The 19,906-nt window shown below is 43.2% G+C and overlaps 1 protein-coding gene across 1 annotated transcript in view; it reads right to left on the bottom strand.

The window, feature by feature from the left end:
* Positions 1 to 18,835, bottom strand: part of adgrb2 (adhesion G protein-coupled receptor B2) — a 133,869-nt gene extending 115,034 nt beyond the window's left edge. Inside the window, exon 1 of the mRNA XM_030789535.1 lies at positions 18,040 to 18,835. Within this exon, the coding sequence (XP_030645395.1) occupies positions 18,040 to 18,835 (796 nt within the window). The remainder of the gene's footprint in view (positions 1 to 18,039) is intronic.
* Positions 18,836 to 19,906: the final 1,071 nt, after the last annotated feature.

The following is a 19,906-nucleotide window of genomic DNA, read 5'->3' as shown; positions in this document are numbered from 1 at the left end:
TTGTTCGCCTACTGATTGCGTAAGAGGATAACGGCAAATTAGATATTGGCATGGCTGCATAAGCTCGAAAATATACTTCATCCCAGCTGAACAACACGAAAGAGAAAATAAATAAATAAATAAATAACTACATCCCCATGAGTAAAATAAAATATATCTCAAAACAAACGGAGTGGCAGCTTTAATACAAAGGTATTTCAACTAGAGTCATCAGGTCTCAAATTCACCTCTGTGTTCACAGTGCTTGGCAAGTTCAAATGCCTTTTTATTGTGAACTGGCAGAGAAACTGCTGGCTACTATGTCGGTGGAGCCATTGCCCCGTGCTGAGTGTGTGGGTGGACGAAGCTCAGAGCACCTAGTTTCAAGGCCCAACTCAGATTTATTCCCCTCTCCCATTAGACTTCATTCTCTTCTAAAGAGCTTTTACGGGAAATTACAATACAAGAACTTCAGACATGCAGTTTTGCTTTAGTGGGCGCCAGTGGCCCTGTCTTTAATTTACATGCCAAAATTAAATTAACTGCCACTTGCCTGTGAGTGCCACTCAGACCCAGGAGCTTCTAAGGGATTTAGGTACACAAATTGTAAGAGAGGACAACACTAAGGATCGCATGTACACTCTTAAATACGAGATGAGTGGAGATGCTTGAAAAAGATTACGTTCTTAAAGGGGAAGACATTAGGTGTGTTTATTGTGTAGCACAGTTTGATTGTAGAGGTCAGTGGAGAAGGTTACGTAGAGAAGACTGTTAAAGAGGGGGTCTTTGGAGAAATTTATAGCGGGCAGAGAAGGAGGGTAGAGTCAATGAGAAAGGTTATAGTGAATGCATTCTTAAAGGCGAAATGATTGAGGATAGCTATTTTTAGCAGTGTTTTGGAGGAATGGAAATGGGGTAGTACAGATTTTCATTAAGGAGGCTATAAAAAAAATCCCTCCCTCTTTTCCACTTGGTGCAGACAAAGGGTTATCTGGGTAAATATCTAGATCTTATCTCTTCTCAAATCTATCACCCACTGTTTTTATTACACACACACACACACACACACACACACACACACACGTTTGGGAGTTTGAGGGTGCAGCATGGTATTTTTGCTGTTTCTAGGACCTAGGATTGCACTTTTCTGGACTGAGATCGATGTTGTCATTGGGGATCTGTTGAAATCATTCTTGTAGCCTGGAGGTCTTGGCCCTCAGTGCTCCCATCACTAATGGGACTACTTTGGCTTTCACCTTCTATGCTCTTTCTTGTTTACTCACTAATACTGGTTAATTCTCGTCTTCTAGGTTTTCCTTCTTTCCTTCTGTTACCATCATTTAGGACCACATCCATCACCACTGCTGTTTTCTGCTTCTCTCTCTTTTTATCTGTCATTAATGAATGCATCTGTTTTTTGGCCATTCCTTGTTTATCTGTTTTTATCCAGAAACCCCAAAGGTCTTTAGCTCTGCTGTTTTTCACCACATTTTGTGGTGCCTCCTGTTTGGACCTGGGAGTGTCCAACCCATATTCCTTGCAGATGTTCCTATGTATGATATATGTCACTTGGTTGTGCATCTTAGTATATGCTGTTCCTGTCTGCATCTTACGGCCCACTATAAGATGTGGATTGTCTCAAGGGCTTCTTTGTATTCTGTTCACCTTAGGTCTTGTCTGACACTGAACATCCCGTCTCAACTGATCTGGTGCCAAATGCTTGTTCTTGCGCTATCCATGTTTCCTATCTGTTTGAGGTGTTCCCACTCATCCTTGGGAGCCATTTCTTGCATATACTTACGAATGCATATACTTTCATGTCTCATTCAGGACAGTGGTGGTGACACTGTCTGGGCCCCTCCCCCCTGGTGTGCAGTCTCTGGATGTTGGATTGTGGGTAGAGCGCCCCATGCATTGTGAGATCAGCTTCCGGGTCTCGATGTCTTGTTAGGGTCCCTCACGACCAACAGAGTCCTACCCTGGGTTAGCCAGTCAGGGTTAGTCAGGGAAGCCTGTTGCTAGGAGCTGGTTAATTTGTGCTGCTAGTAAGATATTCAGAGCTGTTATTTTCCTCAGCCAGTAAGTGCGAATCACATCAGGTCCTGGTGCTGCCCGGTCCTTCTGTTTGTGACCTGTTTGGACATCTGCTGTTGTGATGATGAGTGGTTCCAGCTCTGAGAGATTGCAGTACTCTGTTTTAGGGTCTTTTAGCCCCCAGATACTACTGTTACGTGATGGCTCTTTCTCCCACATGCTCTTCCAGTACCTTTCAGATTCAGCTCTCAGTGAATCTACAGTTGGTGTTTTATTGCACTGCAACTGAGAGTATATGTTTAGATGGTCATTGGTTCTTTTTGGAGGGCATTTATTCTTTTGGCCTCTGCTTCTTTCATGTGTGTCTGGCTGCCAGAGCTGTTCGCATTTGTTCAGTAGAGTCAAGGGCCTCAGTAACAGAAATGCCATTGTACTAGTTCAGCAGCGAGGACCTGTCCTTGATCATAACCATTGTCCTCCTTTCGCTCAGTCAGTTCAAAACCTCCTACCATGTTGTTTTTACCTTGATTACCAGTCTCGGTTTCGCATCTTGGACTTTACGGCCCAGCGTGTGCAGCATCACTGCTGTCAAGGTGTATATCAGTTTGTTAGTTTCAGATACGTTCGTGGACCACATTGTGCATACTGATGCATGTATCATAGGATGGATTGGGTCCCTGGGGACTCTCGTATGAAAGCCCCTCCTGGCACACAGCCTCTCTGATTTACAAACCCTGCAATCTCTCATTTCCCGAGTCTTCCACCCAGCACACAGCCCTGTACAGAGGCCCACCGTGGACTTTTCAATACAGATACAGGAGTAGAATAATTTCAACTAGCCTTATTAGGCTACAAGGTTGTGGAACCACTTTTGTGTGACAGCTCTTTACAATGATGAGACTATCTCTGATGCGGCTGAGTGAGTGTATCGGTATTTGATTAAATATTGAAAGCTTGACTCATGCCAAAACAGTTTTACTATCTGAGTGGTGTGTTTGAGAATGGTGTGTTGAGGAGTCTTGAATAGAAAAACTGAAGCTTGTGAAATGTGAAGCGCTTGGAAAAGCAAGGGCAAGGGCGTTTGACCATTAATGACAGTGGTATTTTCAAATGAAGAATGTGCAGTCATAGTTCCAGCACTATAAATCTCTTTCTCCCTCACCAGGGACCTGGTTACTACTCACTCAGTCACTATAGCCTTCATTGAAAAAAGGGGAGTTGTTAAATGAAAAGTGAGAGGGGGAGAGAGAGAGAGAGAGAGAGACAGAGAGAGAGAGAGAGAGAGAGAGAGAGAGAGAGAGAGAGAGAGAGAGAGGGAGAAAGAGAGAGACCATACAAAGATATACCCAGCCTTTAAGTCTCTGCCCCTATCTTACTCTCTTTTATCTTTTGACTGAAGAGGCTCTTCAAAAGGCACAAGGAAAAAAAAAAAACGCATTCTGGATTCTAAATTAGCAGACATTACTGAATTAAAATGGAGGTGGTAGAGAAACCCAGACGCTTCCTTCCTTCCACAGGTAAGGACAGCATACTTGTAAGTGTGTGTGTGTGTATATATGTGTCTGTGTATGTATGCACAAGCATGTGCATAGAGGGTTATCTGTGTAAAGTTGTGTGTTAAGAAGGGGTTGGAAAGGTGGTGCACATTCATATTATGATAAATAGGCCTGTCCATCATGCGGAGCAGTGGGTAGCAAATAGATTGGGGGGAAAATTCCACTTAACGTCAGAGCAGATGAACATAAATGAGGCCTCTGGAGGAGGGACCTCAGTCAGACATGCTGAAGGACATCGGCCAACCTGCCACCGCGTTCCCGTGACAACCAAGATATGGGAGGGGGATAGTAAAATGTTATCGATCACCCAGCTCAAAGAGCTGGCGCAGCATAGCCTGTGTGTGTGTGTGTGTGTGTGTGTGTGTGTGTGTGTGTGTGTGCGCGCATGTGCGTGTGTGTAATGCATGTAAGAAAAACAGAAAATTAGTATGTGTGCCAGGTATGACAGTGATACACAACACTAAGCATGGGTTTGCTGTGTAAAAATGAAATTTGAAAATTGTCTGCATATTCACCTATTCACCTGTCTGAAAATTGATTCTACTGTCTGTCTGTCAGTTACCCTGTCAAACAGTCTTCTCACTTCCATGTCAGTTCACCTTCATGTCTTCAGCTCCTCCCCACTCCGCGCTCTGTCTCTCTCTCTCTACTTATATATAAAGTGTATAACTTCTTCGTTCACAATTGCTCTGCCTGTACTAATTGTGCATGTTAAGCATTTGTCACAATCTTTTGATGTGTCTTAATCTCTTCAAAGTAGCATAATAATGTGAAAAACACAGAGAAAAAAAAACGATAGATGTGCCGCCAAGGTGTCTCCAGATGTAATCGGGCTTTTGAAGAACTCCTCAATACCATCAGAATAACATCAGATAAACAGCCCCTGTCACGCGTCACTGACAAATGACTTTATGCTTCACTTAAAAAGTGACAGCTTTTACTCCCCTGCAGTAAATCACAACACAGACAAAGACAGGGGGATGGAGATGGGGTTGAGAGGGGGGGAAAAAGAAAAAAAGAAGAAAAAAAAACCAGACAGATAAATATATTGTTCTATTAAGAACAAACCAAGATAGAAGATAGTTCGTTAGCTCCTTACAATACTGCTTTTTTTTTTTAGCATATGGTGACCCACACACAAAAGACATAAATTAAAATCTTTGACAAAGTTACTGTAGTTCCTCCTGGAGTTTTTCATTTATTTATTTATTTATTTATTTATTTTTGGTAGGAAAATGCTCCTAAAAGAAATGCCACAATCATTTTATTCAGTGCCTGCCCCCTGTTGGACAGATGAGACACAGTGGCACTGAGTATGTGTTTTCTCCCTCTCTCTCTCTCTCTCTCTCTCTCTCTCTCTCTCTCTCTCCCTCTGTCATTTATCATTCAAACACACACACACACACACACACACACCAATGCACAAACCCCACATGTCTCCATTCTTGCGTGTATGCACATGTGGGCAAACACACTCTCATAGACTCTCCCATGGTCATTGTTTGGCTCTCCTGTTGTATGTTTCACCCAGTGTCTCTGAAATTCTCTGTTTCCATAACGCTGTGATGACACTCTCCTCTTTTTCTCTCTTTGTCTCTCTCTCTCTCTCTCTCTCTCTCTGTCTCTCTTTCTCTCTCTCTCTCTCTCTCCCTCTCTCCTATTCTCTGTTCATGTCTATTTTTCATGCTCTCCCTCTCTCTCAAACACGCGCTGAATAAAAAATGGACTACTCTCATGATGGTTTTTAGTAAAGATGCTGAAAAGCAGGGTCATAAATCACTTAAAAAGAAACCCCAAAATGACAGGAGTCCTTGTGACAATGTGGTACTGCACGCATATACTGACCGCAGCAAACAGTGACGGTGACGGTAGTAACCACAGCACGCGGTCCCTCTGTCACATCACTATCCCTCCTCCCTTCACTAGCAGAAAACAAAAAACAAACCAAAAAAAAAAAAAAACTATGTTTCTCTTTTCCTCTCTCACTTCCCTCCCCTGACATCTGTCTCTACTGGCAATGAGAGATGTGTCCCTGCTCAGGGATATTTGCCAGCTGTCCCCCGTGGACAGTAGATGCTCCCATAGAGATGTCCCTGTCCCCTCTTTCCCCCAATTTGTGTCTGCGGGCTGACACTGGCGTGCATTGGGAACGGGCCTCAGTTCCCCCGGCTCCACGCCTCTGCCTCATTTAGCATGTCAACTTCTCCCATTCTATCACTACCATACAGACAATAGAAGAGACTGACCCAGAGAGAGAGAGAGAGAGAGAGAGAGAGAGAGAGAGAGAGAGAGAGAGAAATAAAGAAATAAGAAAAGCAAGAAAGAAAGAAAGAAAGAAATAAGAAAAGCAAGAAAGACAGAAAAGAAAGAAGGGTTTAAAGAGATTATGAAACTGTATCTAATGTTGGTAACAGGTAAAACGGTACTGGATCAAACATCAGTAGAATAGAAGTGGTTTAAGGCATTTGCTGCAGATCAAATACTCAAAGAGTGATAAAAAAAAAGCTGAAGGGAAAGTGAGCTCATAGAGTGGGAAGCAATAAAACCCATAATGGGTCAAAGCTCTTAATATAAACGGTGGTCAATATTTCTCAGACTGTCACGCAATTAGCAGTCTCCACTCTGTAATTCTGTCAAATTCAAAATCCCTATTCTCTCTCTAGACTCCCTGGACAACAACACAGAAGACTCGCATGTCACGGAATACAAACCCAAACCAGCTAGAAGAAGTCACATGACCAAAATCACAGGTGCATTTTCCACAACCTTGACCCTTCTTATCATGTAGAGTGGATGGATAAGTCTGAGCTTGTGGAAGAGGCGCTTTAGGTTTGACACTCAGGGGGGCTAGAAAGGGTTAAAAGGTCAGAGTCGGAGGGATCTCTGGGGTCTCGGTAATTTGGCATGTTCTTCCTTCATAAATCTTTCCTCCAATAATTCCTCACACCTGCATCATTAGAACCCATATGGCACAAGGCTAGGAGGAGATGGTTAAGGAGTTGGTGAGAGACTCTGGGGCTTTGGTAATTTTCCATATCGTAGCCCCATATATCTACCGCTCCTCAGATTCGCCTTTATCTTTATCCACAGCTCCTACGTCATGCAACTAATGATCCAGCGATCCGGAAAGCATGAGAGTAGAAAAGGGGTTGAAAGAAGGAGAGGAAGGGAGGACTCCTGGGCTTAAAGCATCCATATGTCCTGCTCTCTCTCTCTCTCTCTCTCTCTCTCTCTCTCTATCTCTCTCTATCTCTCCCTTCCTGTCCTTCATCTCGTCATTCTCTCCATCGAGTCAGTAGTGCAGAGAGCTGCACCCTAGCCCTGAGGGACCAGGCAAGCTGCTTTATTGGGATTTCTATCGTTAAGGCGAGCACCTGGGAACGCTGCAGTTCTTCTGGATTCATCAGACGGTGTCGGCCGAGCGTACGGCCGAGCATCGGGCACGATCAATGCTTTATCATCCCCCCCCCCCCCCCCGACGCCCTGCCGCCGGTAACGTGATGCCATAATTATCGACCAGGCTCGAGAGAACCTGCGCTCTGACTCACCGACGCTAACCAGAAGCTTCTCACTGCAGGAGCATGTGACCAAAGGGAGCCTGAACATTATTAGCGTATACATAAAAATGCGTATAAGATCTGTCAAACCCATCCTCTGCTACATGCACAAAGGTTATAGCAATAGTTTGACAAGCAGATATTTACTGTTGCTGTCAAAAGAAAACTACCGCTCAGTGCTGGCAACGTCATGACAACCACATCATTCCCCCCGATGATTTAACATCAAATATTCATTAAAATATGGCTCAACACAACATTATTTCCACAGTAACTAAAAAGTAAACACTGTGTGACCTTTCTATTTGAGCATTTTGTATAAATTGGGGGGTAGATTTGAGGAAAGATGTATGAGCTGTTAAAGTGGTAAACTCAGATTAACATTCCTCATACATCACGCACATTCACCATCTAGATAAACACACCCAACACAATCGCCCATGAGAGAATGTGTATGCCTTTAAATAAGAACTGAAGAATTAGTATGCAGAGCTACAAGTGAGCATTTCGGCAGAACCTTGTGACAAAAGCCATACCCCAGAATCACCTCAAACAAGCCAAAGTGTAGAAATGGCTCACAGCCAGGAGTGGTCTCCAACCCTTAGCCCTTTTGAGCCAGTGCACGACTGAGCACTGGGGAGAGTGGATTGGTGTGTGTGTGTGTGTGTGGGGGGGGTGTGTATGTGTGTGTGTGTGTGTGTTTGTGTGTGTGTGTTTGTGTGTGTGTGCATGCGTGTTTGTCAGAGAGTGTGTGTGTGTGTGTGTGTGTGTGTTTGTGTGTGTGTGTGTTTGTGTGTGTGTGTGTTTGCTCTGTGTGTGAGGAGGGGGCTCTAAGAACTAAAGCAGCACATAAAAGCTCTCAGTGCTTAGCCACCAGAGAAAGGGACAGCGAGATGGAACCGATGGACTCAGAATACTAATCCTGTTACTACAGCAATCAAAAGCAGCCAGCTTTCTAAATTCCCTCTCTCTCTCTCTCTCTCTCTCTATCTCTCTCTCTCTCTCTCTCCATTTAAAATGGCTCCTTAACATCGACTCACAGTGAGAGTGAAGGCCATTGCTCCTCTTCCCTGGAGGCTAAAAATTTTGCAGGCAGACAGAGGAGCCGTAGTCATGTCTGATACCTGTGTGAAGGAATTTGGTGATGCATAGCCTTTCACTGTTGTCTTTCAAAGGCTGCTTTAATCAGGGTTGAAAAAAAGAACAAGGTCTCTTATGCATTCCTAAAGGATGGGAAAAAAATATATATATATATATAACAGTAAACACTGTCTAAACAGATTAAAAAAGACTTTCTTCTTTCTCTATGTTCACCTTACAATGACAAATATTAGGCTTAGAAACAGTACTGAAACAGTGAAAGAATATGAATATAGACTGGAATGTCCCTTGTCTTTTTTTATCTCAAAGTATCCAATTTCAACTCTATCTACACCACTGTCCTGATATATTCATCCAACATCTCTCTCTCTCTCTCTTTCTTCCCCATCTCTCTCTCTCTCTCTCTCTCTCTCATACACAGGCAGCCACTGGGGGGTTGGTGAATCATTAGTTGTGGGACTGTTGTCCTCTGACGGATTACAGCTCAGCAGTCTGGATGAGATAAATGATAACTTCTCTATTGCAGGGAGAACTAAATTAAACTTGCCTGCTTCCTCCCCTCCCCTCTCTGTTCCAACTTTACCTCTTTATTTACTAAGGAACACCAACCTGGAGCAGTCACCCAGCACTCTGAGAAACACACACACACACACACACACGCACACACACACACAATATCAAATGGACCCAACACATTTGTTTGTTACTCTCATCTATGCTGCAGGAGGAGGATTAGCCCTTTGTAAATTATTCAAGCTTCACCAAGCTCATTTCAAGATGCAATGGCCCAGTCAGTCTAACAACAATTTCAGCCAAGAGACAAAAAATTAAGAGAGAGAGAGAGAGAGAGAGAGAGAGAGAAGGGGAAAAAATCATTATTGCTTTGCCTAGCATGTGACATTGCTATTTGCTTTAACACGCAGAGTATACTGTTCTGAGAACTCTCTAAAAACTAAGCTTAGGATACAGTTTCAATTTAAAGCATGTATCAGAACTGATCCACCTTCTACAATACTCTCTGCTGTTTTAAGCTTGCCCTCCATCTGTTGTAGGCACAGGCAGCCTCCACCCCAGGTAGGGGGGGGTGGGGGGGTGAGGGGGTGTCTCCACACACTGACCCATATAATTGCGGCTTTATCACTTCAATCACGGCTCACGAGACAGAGGGAAAGGACGAGAGAGGAGAGAGAGAGAGGGAGAGAGAGATAGAGAGAGAGAGAGAGAGAGAGAGAGAGAGAGAGAGAGAGAGAGAGAGAGAGAGAGAGAGAGTGTTAAAGGTGTGTGTTTGTGTGTGTGAGGTGGGTGCTGAGTGAGGTCGTCTCAAAGGGAGACTAAGGGAAAAAAAAAACCAAAGAAAAAAAAAAAAATCTGTTATGTTCTGTTGAGTCTGATTTAGGATTTCTTTTTTTTTTTCTTTTTTTCAGCCAAAAAGTCAGTCAGCTAACAAGCAGAAACAATCAAAGACAACATTGAACTTGCTTCGACCTGCCGCAAATGAGAAGGTAAGAGAAAGAGAGAGTACAAAGGTGAGAAAGAAAAGCCTGTGGAGACTGAGACATAGTGATAGAGTTTATTAATGAGCTTGAGTGGAGGAAAGGAACAAAAAATAAAAAAAATTAAAAAAAAAAAAGGTGGTGGTGTGTCTGGGCAGATGAGAGACTGGAAAGAAAGGTTCTGTCAACATAAAAACATAAATCAAAATACCTGAAAACACAGAACACAAAGGGTTTTTTTTTTCTTTTTTTTCTTTTTTTTCCAACTCTTTAAGAGCTCTCGCAACTGAATCGATAAAAGACAACTTTGCTTCCTCTGCTATTGCCTCCCTTGCGCGTCTCTCGGCCTGTCCTGGTGCAGCTTAGGGACAGAGCCTTCGCCCCAGCAGGGGCCAGGCTCGGGATAGGATCTAATTAACGGTGATGGTGCACTGTATAGATGTAAGCCAGTTCACACATGAGCCCCTTCATGGTCCCACGAGCAGGACCCGATTTCACACACTAATGAGGTTTTTTTTTTTTTGCCGATGATTCAGGCCGTCGCGGTAATTGGCGTCTATAGGGACCGCATGGGGACTCATGCAGTCAGGTGCTGCTGCTGCTGCTGCTGATGCTAATGCAGCAGAGTCATAAGAACCATGCATGCTTGCATTAGAGCGTTCAGCAGAGCAGAGAGCGCAAACACCTGGATACACATGATTAGAGTTCAGGGATCGAGCAGAGCTCTACACGTAAGGCTTTAAGTAGGATCACATTTAGATAGCAGAAGGTTTTTTATTTTATTTTTTTTTTTTGTAATTAGATGGAAAGATTAAAGGAGAACGTTTATTCTGGAGATGAAGAGGCTTTAGATTTCTCTGTCCCCTTCACTTTCACCACTCTTTTCAAAGGAGGAATTTAGACCTGAGCTTGTTTAAGGAGAAAAGTAAGCACAGAAAGTCACATTCAAAAAATGTTAGTTCAGAGAATGGTTTAGTATGGATCAGGGTGAGAATATATTAAAGGGAGATATGAGTGACTTTTATTCATACTGAATCATCACGTACTTTATTTTATTATTATTTTTTTTTTTTTTAAATGAAAGGCTAGGGCTGAGTTTGTGCATGCGTTATGAGGGCTAGAGAGGATATCATTGTATTATGTGAGATAGAAGTTAATCAGTGTGGTACAGAAGAGACCACAGTGGGACTTACAGACAATTGTCACTTTTCAGAGGCATTTCAAAGGCTGGGACACGTTACTGGAAATAAAGTCTATCGTGTCCCTTGCATTTAGAGGCCTGAGCTCCAGAGGAGTGAGAGAGAGAGAGAGAGAACATTTCCAACCTGAGGCCTGCTTTTGAAATAAATAAATAGGAACCCCAAAGACCCCAAAACCCCTGACTGGGACAGCTACAGAGGAGCATGAGTCCTGTGGAGTAATCTGGGATGGCCCTCTGTGAAACATCTCAGAACCTGTCTGAATAATGAACACACCACCAATGCTCCGTTGGGTACACAGGCTCTACTCCCCTCCTCTCTTTGTCTCTCCCCTGCTCTGTCTCTTTCTTTCTTTCTTTCTTTCTGACTTTACACACATGGGAGAATTCTCTTTCATAGTACTCTTCAAAGGGTATGGAAGTGTGGGACCAAGGGCTGGCATGGTGGGGGGAAAATACAGCACGTTCACCTAAAATCCCATAGCCAGCCGTGGTAAGTGTGTATGTGGGTGGGGGAGGTGTGTGTGTTGTGTGCACGTTTTTTTGTGTGAGAGAGAGAGGGGGAGAGAGAGAGAGAGAGAGAGAGAGAGAGAGAGAGAGAGAGAGAGAGAGAGAGAGAGAGAGAATTTAAGTCAAGTTGTAAATAGAAAAAAGAACAAGCAGATGCAACAGTATCTGTGGAGACCTCAGAGGCTTGTAAGCTTCATAACCAGAACCCTCTTCTACAGAATCCAAACAGATTTCATCCCCCTGCTAAAAGACACAGTGCTGCCCATCATCTGACAGCATCCTCTGATCCATGCCTCCCCACATCCGGAAACAGAGCACAAAAAGATACATTTCAAACAGACTACTCAGTTGCACAGGGAGGAATCTTCTAGAGGGCCTGGTTTGAAAATCTGGGCAGATCTCACTTTTCCTGCCGCATGTGCGCGAGTCTGCACATTTGTGTGAGAAGACAGTGAAAGGCAAGTGCCTGGTTTTTTTTTTTTTTTTTTTTTTTTTTATTTATTTATTTTTTTTCAACACCGCCCATAGTAGACCCAGGACTGGGTGGTATGAGGCAGTTACAATAAAATAAAATTCAAGGGTGTTTGTGTTCTTTTCCTTATGCTGTATTCTGCTGTGGCTCTCTCAGTTAATGTCTGAGAGAAGGCAGTGGGAACCAAAGAATTCCTCAACTAAGACTTGAGTTTTGAGACTTGAATGTGTCTTGACTGTAGACAGAGCCTAAACAAAATTCAGCGTGTACGAGCTGTGAACACTCTAAACTGTCTTTAGACCATGGAACTTCAAACGTGTGACAAATTTGATGAGTAGACACTATTTCTATGATGATGCTATTCCTATGACAATGTCTATGCAATTTAGGGGAACTCATAAATGACGCTGAGTACATGACTGTCACCACACTGTTGCGTTTGAGTCAGCTTTAGGCTGTTGAATACTAGAGTGACATATACACGTCACGCATGTTGCCTTTTGGTGACACTTCGAAGCATAGCTTTGAGTCACAGAAAGCGTGTCCACATTACCTCTCAGAGAAAGAGAGAGAGGAAGAGAGAGAGAGAGAGAGAGAGACAGAGAGAGAGAGAGGGGGGGGGGTGTCTCGGGGCTCACACCTTCCCAAAGACGCAGTTAGATAAAAAATAAAAGGAAAAATAAAAAATAAATAAAAAAAAAAACTACCCCAAAAATAACACATCTGTCCCACCGCAGACTCGTACAGTTTATCTTCTTCTTTCTCCAGGGGACTCCCCATGGACAAAGTTTTCACAGCACACAGTAAGTGCAGTCCTGCTGTGGTGCTGACAGGAGGGGTCAGACAAGCAATTAAATTGCCTCAAAAATCCCGCTAACTCATACCTCTTCCCTCATCCCCCCCTCCTCTAAAAAAGAAGAAAAAAAAAAGTGTGTGTGTATGTGTGTGTGTGAGAGAGAGAGAGAGAGAGAGAGAGAGAGAGAGAGAGAGAGAGAGAGAGAGAGAAGGAGGATGAGGGAAAAAAAAGTCAACTTGAATCCTTTGCGACACACAAATACTCCTCTCAAGTGTTCTCTGAGACTACTTGCATTTCCCTGCTCTGCGCAGTTTGAAATTTCACAGATACACTCACTACTGGTCTGAGGCTGTTCTGTGTGGATCTGGTGCATTCATCAATGCCAGATCACTTAAGCTGCAAAATGAAGTAAAATTGTACCTCTGTCTTTCAAGAGTCAGTCACTTAGGCCAAAAGGAGCCTATTAAAGTTGGAGATTTTAGAACAGAATTTCCTGGGGGCTGGTATAAAGGAATAAAAAAAAGCAGTGCTGTTTGATTTGCGAATTACCACTATAAGCTGAAATATGAGACTTGCTCAATGTAGGTCATATAACATGGGAGTGAGCTGGAGAAAGACCCCAGAGATATACACACGTGACATGTTTACTTACCTAGATTTGTTCTGCCTCTTGATACAACTATAATGGATATTTATACAACTCAGCTGACCCAACAGTTGTTTCATACTTACAGGACACAGTCAAATGTCTAGAGGGCTCTACTGGCCAATTATAGATGCTCCCAGCCAAATCTACTTATCCCATTTCTCTATGATAGCACTATTTGTGAGTGTAAAACACAACCTCTGATAACTGTACGACAAATGTCTTCATCAATGACTAGTTAAAAGATTTGTCAAGATTTAAGCCTTTAAGTGTGTGTACGTGTGCGTGTGTGTATGTTTGTGTGTGTGTGTGTGTGTGGGGGGGGGGTTGCCACAGTTAAAATTTTCATTAAATCAGGCCCTTTATAGTTCAAGTATGCTTTCTCACGGGTGCCACGTGAATTTTTAATGCTTCTTTTTTTATCTGTGCCACATTAAAAATGACAATAAAGAAGCCAACGATGCAGTCTGAGGAAACAAATCATGTGCTTCAGTAAATCTGAGTGGTCAAGAAAGAAAAGCCAACATCACACGCTCCAAAACTCAACTCTAAAATAAACACAGGAAGGTTATGAAAACTATATCTCCCTGTGCCTTTTAAATACCCATGCAGTCACGCATAAGAGAGAGAGAGAGAGAGAGAGAGAGAGAGAGAGAGAGAGAGAGAGAGAGAGAGAGCAGACGTGACCCTGTCCTTAACCTGTCAGTTGTGTGTCAGTATAGGGAGAGTAAGGTTGGGAGATGATGCCAGAGACAGTGTTTTGTCTGTGGACTCAGTTCACGGAGCCGTCTCCCGGCCCCCTCCACCCCTCCGGTTCTTGATCAGTGGCGGAACCAGAACTGAGAGGAATGCTCTATCCATCATAGTGACACATCTACTGCTTAGTGACATGCTGACAACACAGTCATGGGCCTTACTCATCGCACCTCTGCCTCAGCTAAATAACAAAGTCAGGCTTAGATACACACACACACACACACACACACTTGTAGGTGTATGGGCAAGAAGGTATACTAGAAGAAATGATCAGTTCCCTATTTGGATTGTATCAGACTGACGTGTTTTGATCTAAAACTCTCCTTGTGACTCAACAGAATTGTGCAGGCTTGTGGTTCAGACTGAGTAAAGAGCAATGGTCTAACATCTAAAGCTGTCCACAGTTCTGTCGCACTCAGTGGGCAAATTCATTACAGCTCAGGAGATGAGATCTACAGGCTCTATCACCTTGTAAGAAATCCCCAAATATCCACCCAAAGAGAAGGAGAATGACACAGAGAGAAGATACATACTCATATGCTACGCAAACTTAGTCTGTACGGGAGTCAACCAGTCGCCCAGCACTCATGCTCTTCTACAGTAACGTCTGCTCAAAGAATTCAGTAGACCTTTTACATAGAGGAGAAAGGCTGGCGGATTCATTGGCTGATGAAAAAAGCATTGATTCAAGTGTGTTGCCATTTAGCAGGTGAAGGAGGACAGAGCAGGATCAAGCTGGAAAATACATAATTATGAACCTCAGGGTCATTTCTAGAAATAACGCTGAGAGAACATTCAGCACAACTGCAGACAGACAAAGAAGATCCTTTTATAGCAATACATTAAAAAAAAGAAAAAAAAAGAAAAGAAAAGAAAAGAAATAAATAAAGTAAATAGGTGAACATCATGGAAATCATTATTCATTATATATTATTATGTTTCACTTGAGTGCTTGTAGGAGCTATGCGGTGAAGACATAGAGGAGAATAGGTTTATTATATATATTTTTTATGTAATTATGAGGAAGTTGGGGGTGGGGGGGTCACTCTGAGGCCTTTAGATGCTTCCATTCACATATGTGGATTTGCAAGACACATCAAAGGCAGCAAATATTGACATCATTTTGAAAGCATGTTAAAAACACTGACTGATTATGACGTAAAAAGACAAGGGTCAGTGCCAACAGTCAGTGCCAAGCAAGCTGCTATATGAAAAAAAAAGAATCTGATGTCTTAATTATTCGTTAAGAGGGAAAGCATACACATTTAAAGTGTGTACACACACACACACACACACACACACACACACACACACATGTACACACGTCACACATCCCCAGGAAATGCACTGGGCATCACAGTTCATGAGCCTTGCGCAGCTTCACCTAGATAATTACACTGCTTTCCTGCATGGAGGCTGACTTTACTCACAAATACAGCAGATGATTCTGAATATATGCTTCTCTCTGGACTTTCACACCAAAAATACTGCCTTTGTTTTATTTTGAACATATCTTAATTTACATGTAAAGCAGATATTCGCCTCCAAAAGCACAAACACACACATTAGAGAAGCCTGAGAAAAGATAATGAATGCAATCAAAGAGTGATTAATAACAACATTGACTCATCCTTTCGGCATAACGCAGCAAGGGTAGTACATCCGAGAGCAGTCGCCCGCAAACTGGTAGATCTCTGCAGGAAACTAGATCAACATCCTCTGCACACAATTTCAATAATTGGCTTCCACAAGTATATATGTTAAATTTAGATCAGAGCTCTAATAAGTTCTGAGCCTGGATTGTTAAAAATAAATAAAGAAAGAAAGAAAGAAAGAAATAATAATAATAAAAAAGACAACAGAACAAATACAATGTATTGTTGTTGAAAAAATGCATCATTTTTTGACCATATATTTCTATAATTTATCTATTTATGCTCTAATACGGAGAACAACTTTTGAGAGTGATGAGAGTTTGTGGGTTTTACCCATCTCTGTAAACAGCCTTTCCACAGACATACACACACATTCTCAGGGGAACACACACCTGGGATTTCAGAGGGGATATGGCAGGCTCAGGAAGGAGCATTCACATGGGGTTTGTAAGTGTAAATTATCCCAGCACCATGATCTACAGATAAGTGTTCAAACATGGAGTCACCTACAAATGTTTAGGCCTGCGGAATAATTAGTTCAATTAAACCCTTGGAACACTTGATGGTAATTAGATACTCTGCTCACTGTGGGAAGGTGGTGGGGCCTGATTATAGAGGTTGTTAATGCATTGGGTATATACCAGAATGCCAACCAGAATGAGTATTTGATTTACTGCAAATGCAAATGGATGTTAATGGGTAATGCTGTTTCTTGTAAGATTTTTTTTTTTTCCTAAATATTTCATAAAACGGTTCGATCAACTCTTTCAGTCTTTTGTGATCTCATATTTTAAATGCCAGCAAGCCTGATGTAGTGTTATCTGCCTGGACTGAGCGCAGTTGCCTGTACTATGTGGGAACTGAAATATGCAAGTTGTCAATGAGCAAGCTGCCTGTTTCCACTGGTTATTCTAGCATGCCCTAGTTAGTCAAAAAAAAAAAACAAAAAAACAATCCTCAGAATAGACCCAAATTTATTCTCAAAAAATTCCAAAATCCTTTCAAGAGAGCTCTCTAAAGTTTTCAGTCAGACACTGAAGCTATCCATTTTTGAAGCCAGTTCAAGTCTATAAATGTCACTGTTGGGTTTGAAGCATCGAGTTGGCTTGGGCTGTTTTATGTGGAGGCTTTGTGGGGAAAAGAGATGGCGGGAGCTCAGTGACACCCACTGGCAATGTCCATGTGTCTAGACCAAGCCAATCACCACGAGGGCTCGTAGCAAAATAAAACTCAGGCAAAGTGGCTTTTTTTTTTTTTAAATCTCTCTCTGTGTGTGTCTCTCTCTCTCTCCCTCCCTTTTTACTCTCCGCTGTGTGTCTCGATTTGATAATGAGCCTTATCAATTCAGTCAATCGCCTGCATCGCCCGATAACCTCCCCGCTGGCTTAGCACTGGAGAAAGATTAGAAACATTGCGGTAAGGCAGAGCAGGGGGTTAGGTAGGGGGCTGACCCGATTAAGGGCAGAATTTGAATATCTGATTTACATATCTGATTCTTGTTAGAAAACATCAGTCAACACGGCCCTCAGTCGCTGCGGCCGCTGTCCTCTATGTCTTCGTTCAAATGGCACACACAGGCCTCACCGTGAGAATTCACACAGCTTAAATCCCGACGCTGGCTTCCAGCCAACTCCGCACAACCCTCCGTGTCAAGTCATTACTGACAAATCCACAGAAAGAAAGAAAAGAAAAAAAAAACCCAACTAAACCTCAACATATATTTATGCAATGAGAAAGAAATGAAATTTCTGTTGGCTGGACAAACCGGTTGTGCTTTGTTATTTTGAGTTATATGAAACAACCAATTACAACCCACCCACATGTGGTCAGTAGCAGCAGCTTTCTTTCTTCCATTTTTTTTTCTTTTTTTTTTTTTTTTAAATCAGCACCTCTGACGGTGCAACTTGGCCCAAGCTATGAGGGGGTCTATGAAAAATACATCAAAGCTTCAACTTCTGATTAACATTTTACAGACACATCCTCTGAGTGGAGTCTCTTCCAAGTATTTTCAAGCTGTTTTCTTTTTTTCCTTTTGTAATTAAAGGCGAATAAGGGATGTGTAAGCTCTGAAAATGAGCTGGTATCAAATTGGGACTACAATTCATTGAGCGTGATCCAAAGAGTTCATACAAATGATATGGAACAGTCAAAATTGAAACCATTCGATGTGGTAGGGCAAAAACAGATTCTCAGAACTTTACTGTGTGATAGTATTAGCCAGACATCCCTAACAGTTGCAGGTTGGAGTTGACTGATAGGATGAGAATGGAAATGTTCCCGTCTTACCTTGCCGGACCTCCCTGGGCGCTACAGCGATGGCATTTTTGGAATGCAGCTGAGTCACACAGCAATCATCGGGCGGGGCAAGCAGCACGCTGGAGCCAGGGTAGAGCGATCCATTGTGTGGGGTGGCTGGTAGCAAGGGTACTGGAGGACCAGCATTAGGACAAACACAGCCCGTTTGAGTAATACTGCATCCCTCCGTGTCCCGACCCGAACGCAAGCACTCCTCAAACCATCGACACAGTATGCTGCATGTGAACTGGCTGGAATTCTCGTTGTTGATCAGCAGAACCTCCACCAGCCGAAAATTCAGTGTTTCCGCGGAGATCGTCCGGGCCTCTACCCCTTCGTCAGAAACCTCTGGGTCGAAGGGAGGATGGGTGGTGAGGCACAACTGCACAAAGTTCTTGTCGAATTGGAGGAAAGTGTGAGGGCTAGGCTCCTGGCACAGCTCCACAGCCTCGGGGTCCGGCAGTTGCTCCGGGGGGCCACAGGTTTGATTGGCGAGGTAGTGGTCCAACGGGAGCACTAACGGGGAGAAGGCCAAACAAGCCCCGGCGTGGTGATTGAAACGGAAATAGAGAGTGTACTTTGTGGGGTCAGGGTTCTCCACTGTCCAAGAGCAGCCAGAGGCAAGGGCCAGGGGACTTGGAAAGAGATCCCTGAGCGAGAAGGAGCCGTACAGGACCCCCGCCACCAGAGAGGAGCAGGGGGCAGCCTGGCCCAGCGGCTCCACACCCCAGGCCAGTGCGAGAAGGGACGACAGCACAGACAGACAGAGCTGACCAGCAGTGTTCATCCTATGTCATTTGTCCTACAGAGAAACAGAGAGACATAGAAAGACAAATATAAATATGGGTATAATTCACTTTCATTTCTTTATCAAGGTGCCTCTGACTCAAGGGTATTATTATTCTTCATTGATTATATTATGATGAAACAAAGAGAAAGAGAGTGAGCTTTTGAAATGGAGTTATTTAAAATTAGACACATCAACACAAGATGCACCATAAATCATTCCAGTGCTATCTTATTGGAACACAATACTAGAGGCTTTGTTAAATGGTAATTTCATAAACAAGCAGACGCTAGGCCATAGAGAGATGGATAGAGAGGGAATTAAAGTAGAGGGGAAATTACCGTTAGAGAGAGAGAGAGAGAGAGAGAGAGAGAGCGAGAGGGAGAGAGAGGGAGGGAGAGAGAGAGAGAGAGAGAGAGAGAGAGAGAGAGAGAGAGAGAGAGAGAGAGAGAGAGAGAGAGAGAGAGAGATGTTACAAATTCGTTTTTTTGTTTTTTTTTAGGGTGGTAATGAGTTTAATGAAGCAGGCAATCTCTCTGAACTCTGCCCTCTCTCTGCTGATCTTCAGACAGCTTTCTTCATTCATTTATCTGCCATTCCAGCTTTCCCAGGCTTAATTCAGTCCATACGCCCCTGGCCTCTGTCTTCACTCAGTCTGGGCACACCCCCACACCGTGCCTTCTCCGTTAATCACACACGGTTACTAGGTTACAGTAGCAACCCCCCGGGCCCTGGCACCATCCAACTTTTTACTTTCACATTCTTTTTGTTTACATCATTTACACGCCCTCCCTAACTTTCCGAAACATTTCTTTTCTGATTAAAGGATGGATGATGGTGACTGTTCTTCTCTCGATCTACCTCTCACTCATCTTGTTTGTCATATGTTTCAACGTCTCTCTCCTTCAGACGCACTCATGCTGGGTCTCCTCTTCACCTTCATCTCCTCTCTCTCTCTGTCTCTCTCTCTCTCTCTCTCTCTCTGTTTCTATATCTCTTTCTTTTTTTTTTTCTCCCTGTAAGTAGAAGGCCGTGGCCACAGCCACACACAGGCATGTCTGTGACTGAGAG

This window comes from Chanos chanos, chromosome 12, assembly GCF_902362185.1.
Source record: "Chanos chanos chromosome 12, fChaCha1.1, whole genome shotgun sequence".
NCBI classification, from domain to species: domain Eukaryota; kingdom Metazoa; phylum Chordata; class Actinopteri; order Gonorynchiformes; family Chanidae; genus Chanos; species Chanos chanos.
Note: the sequence above shows the minus strand (reverse complement) of the source record. Positions and strands in the feature narration are given on the sequence as shown.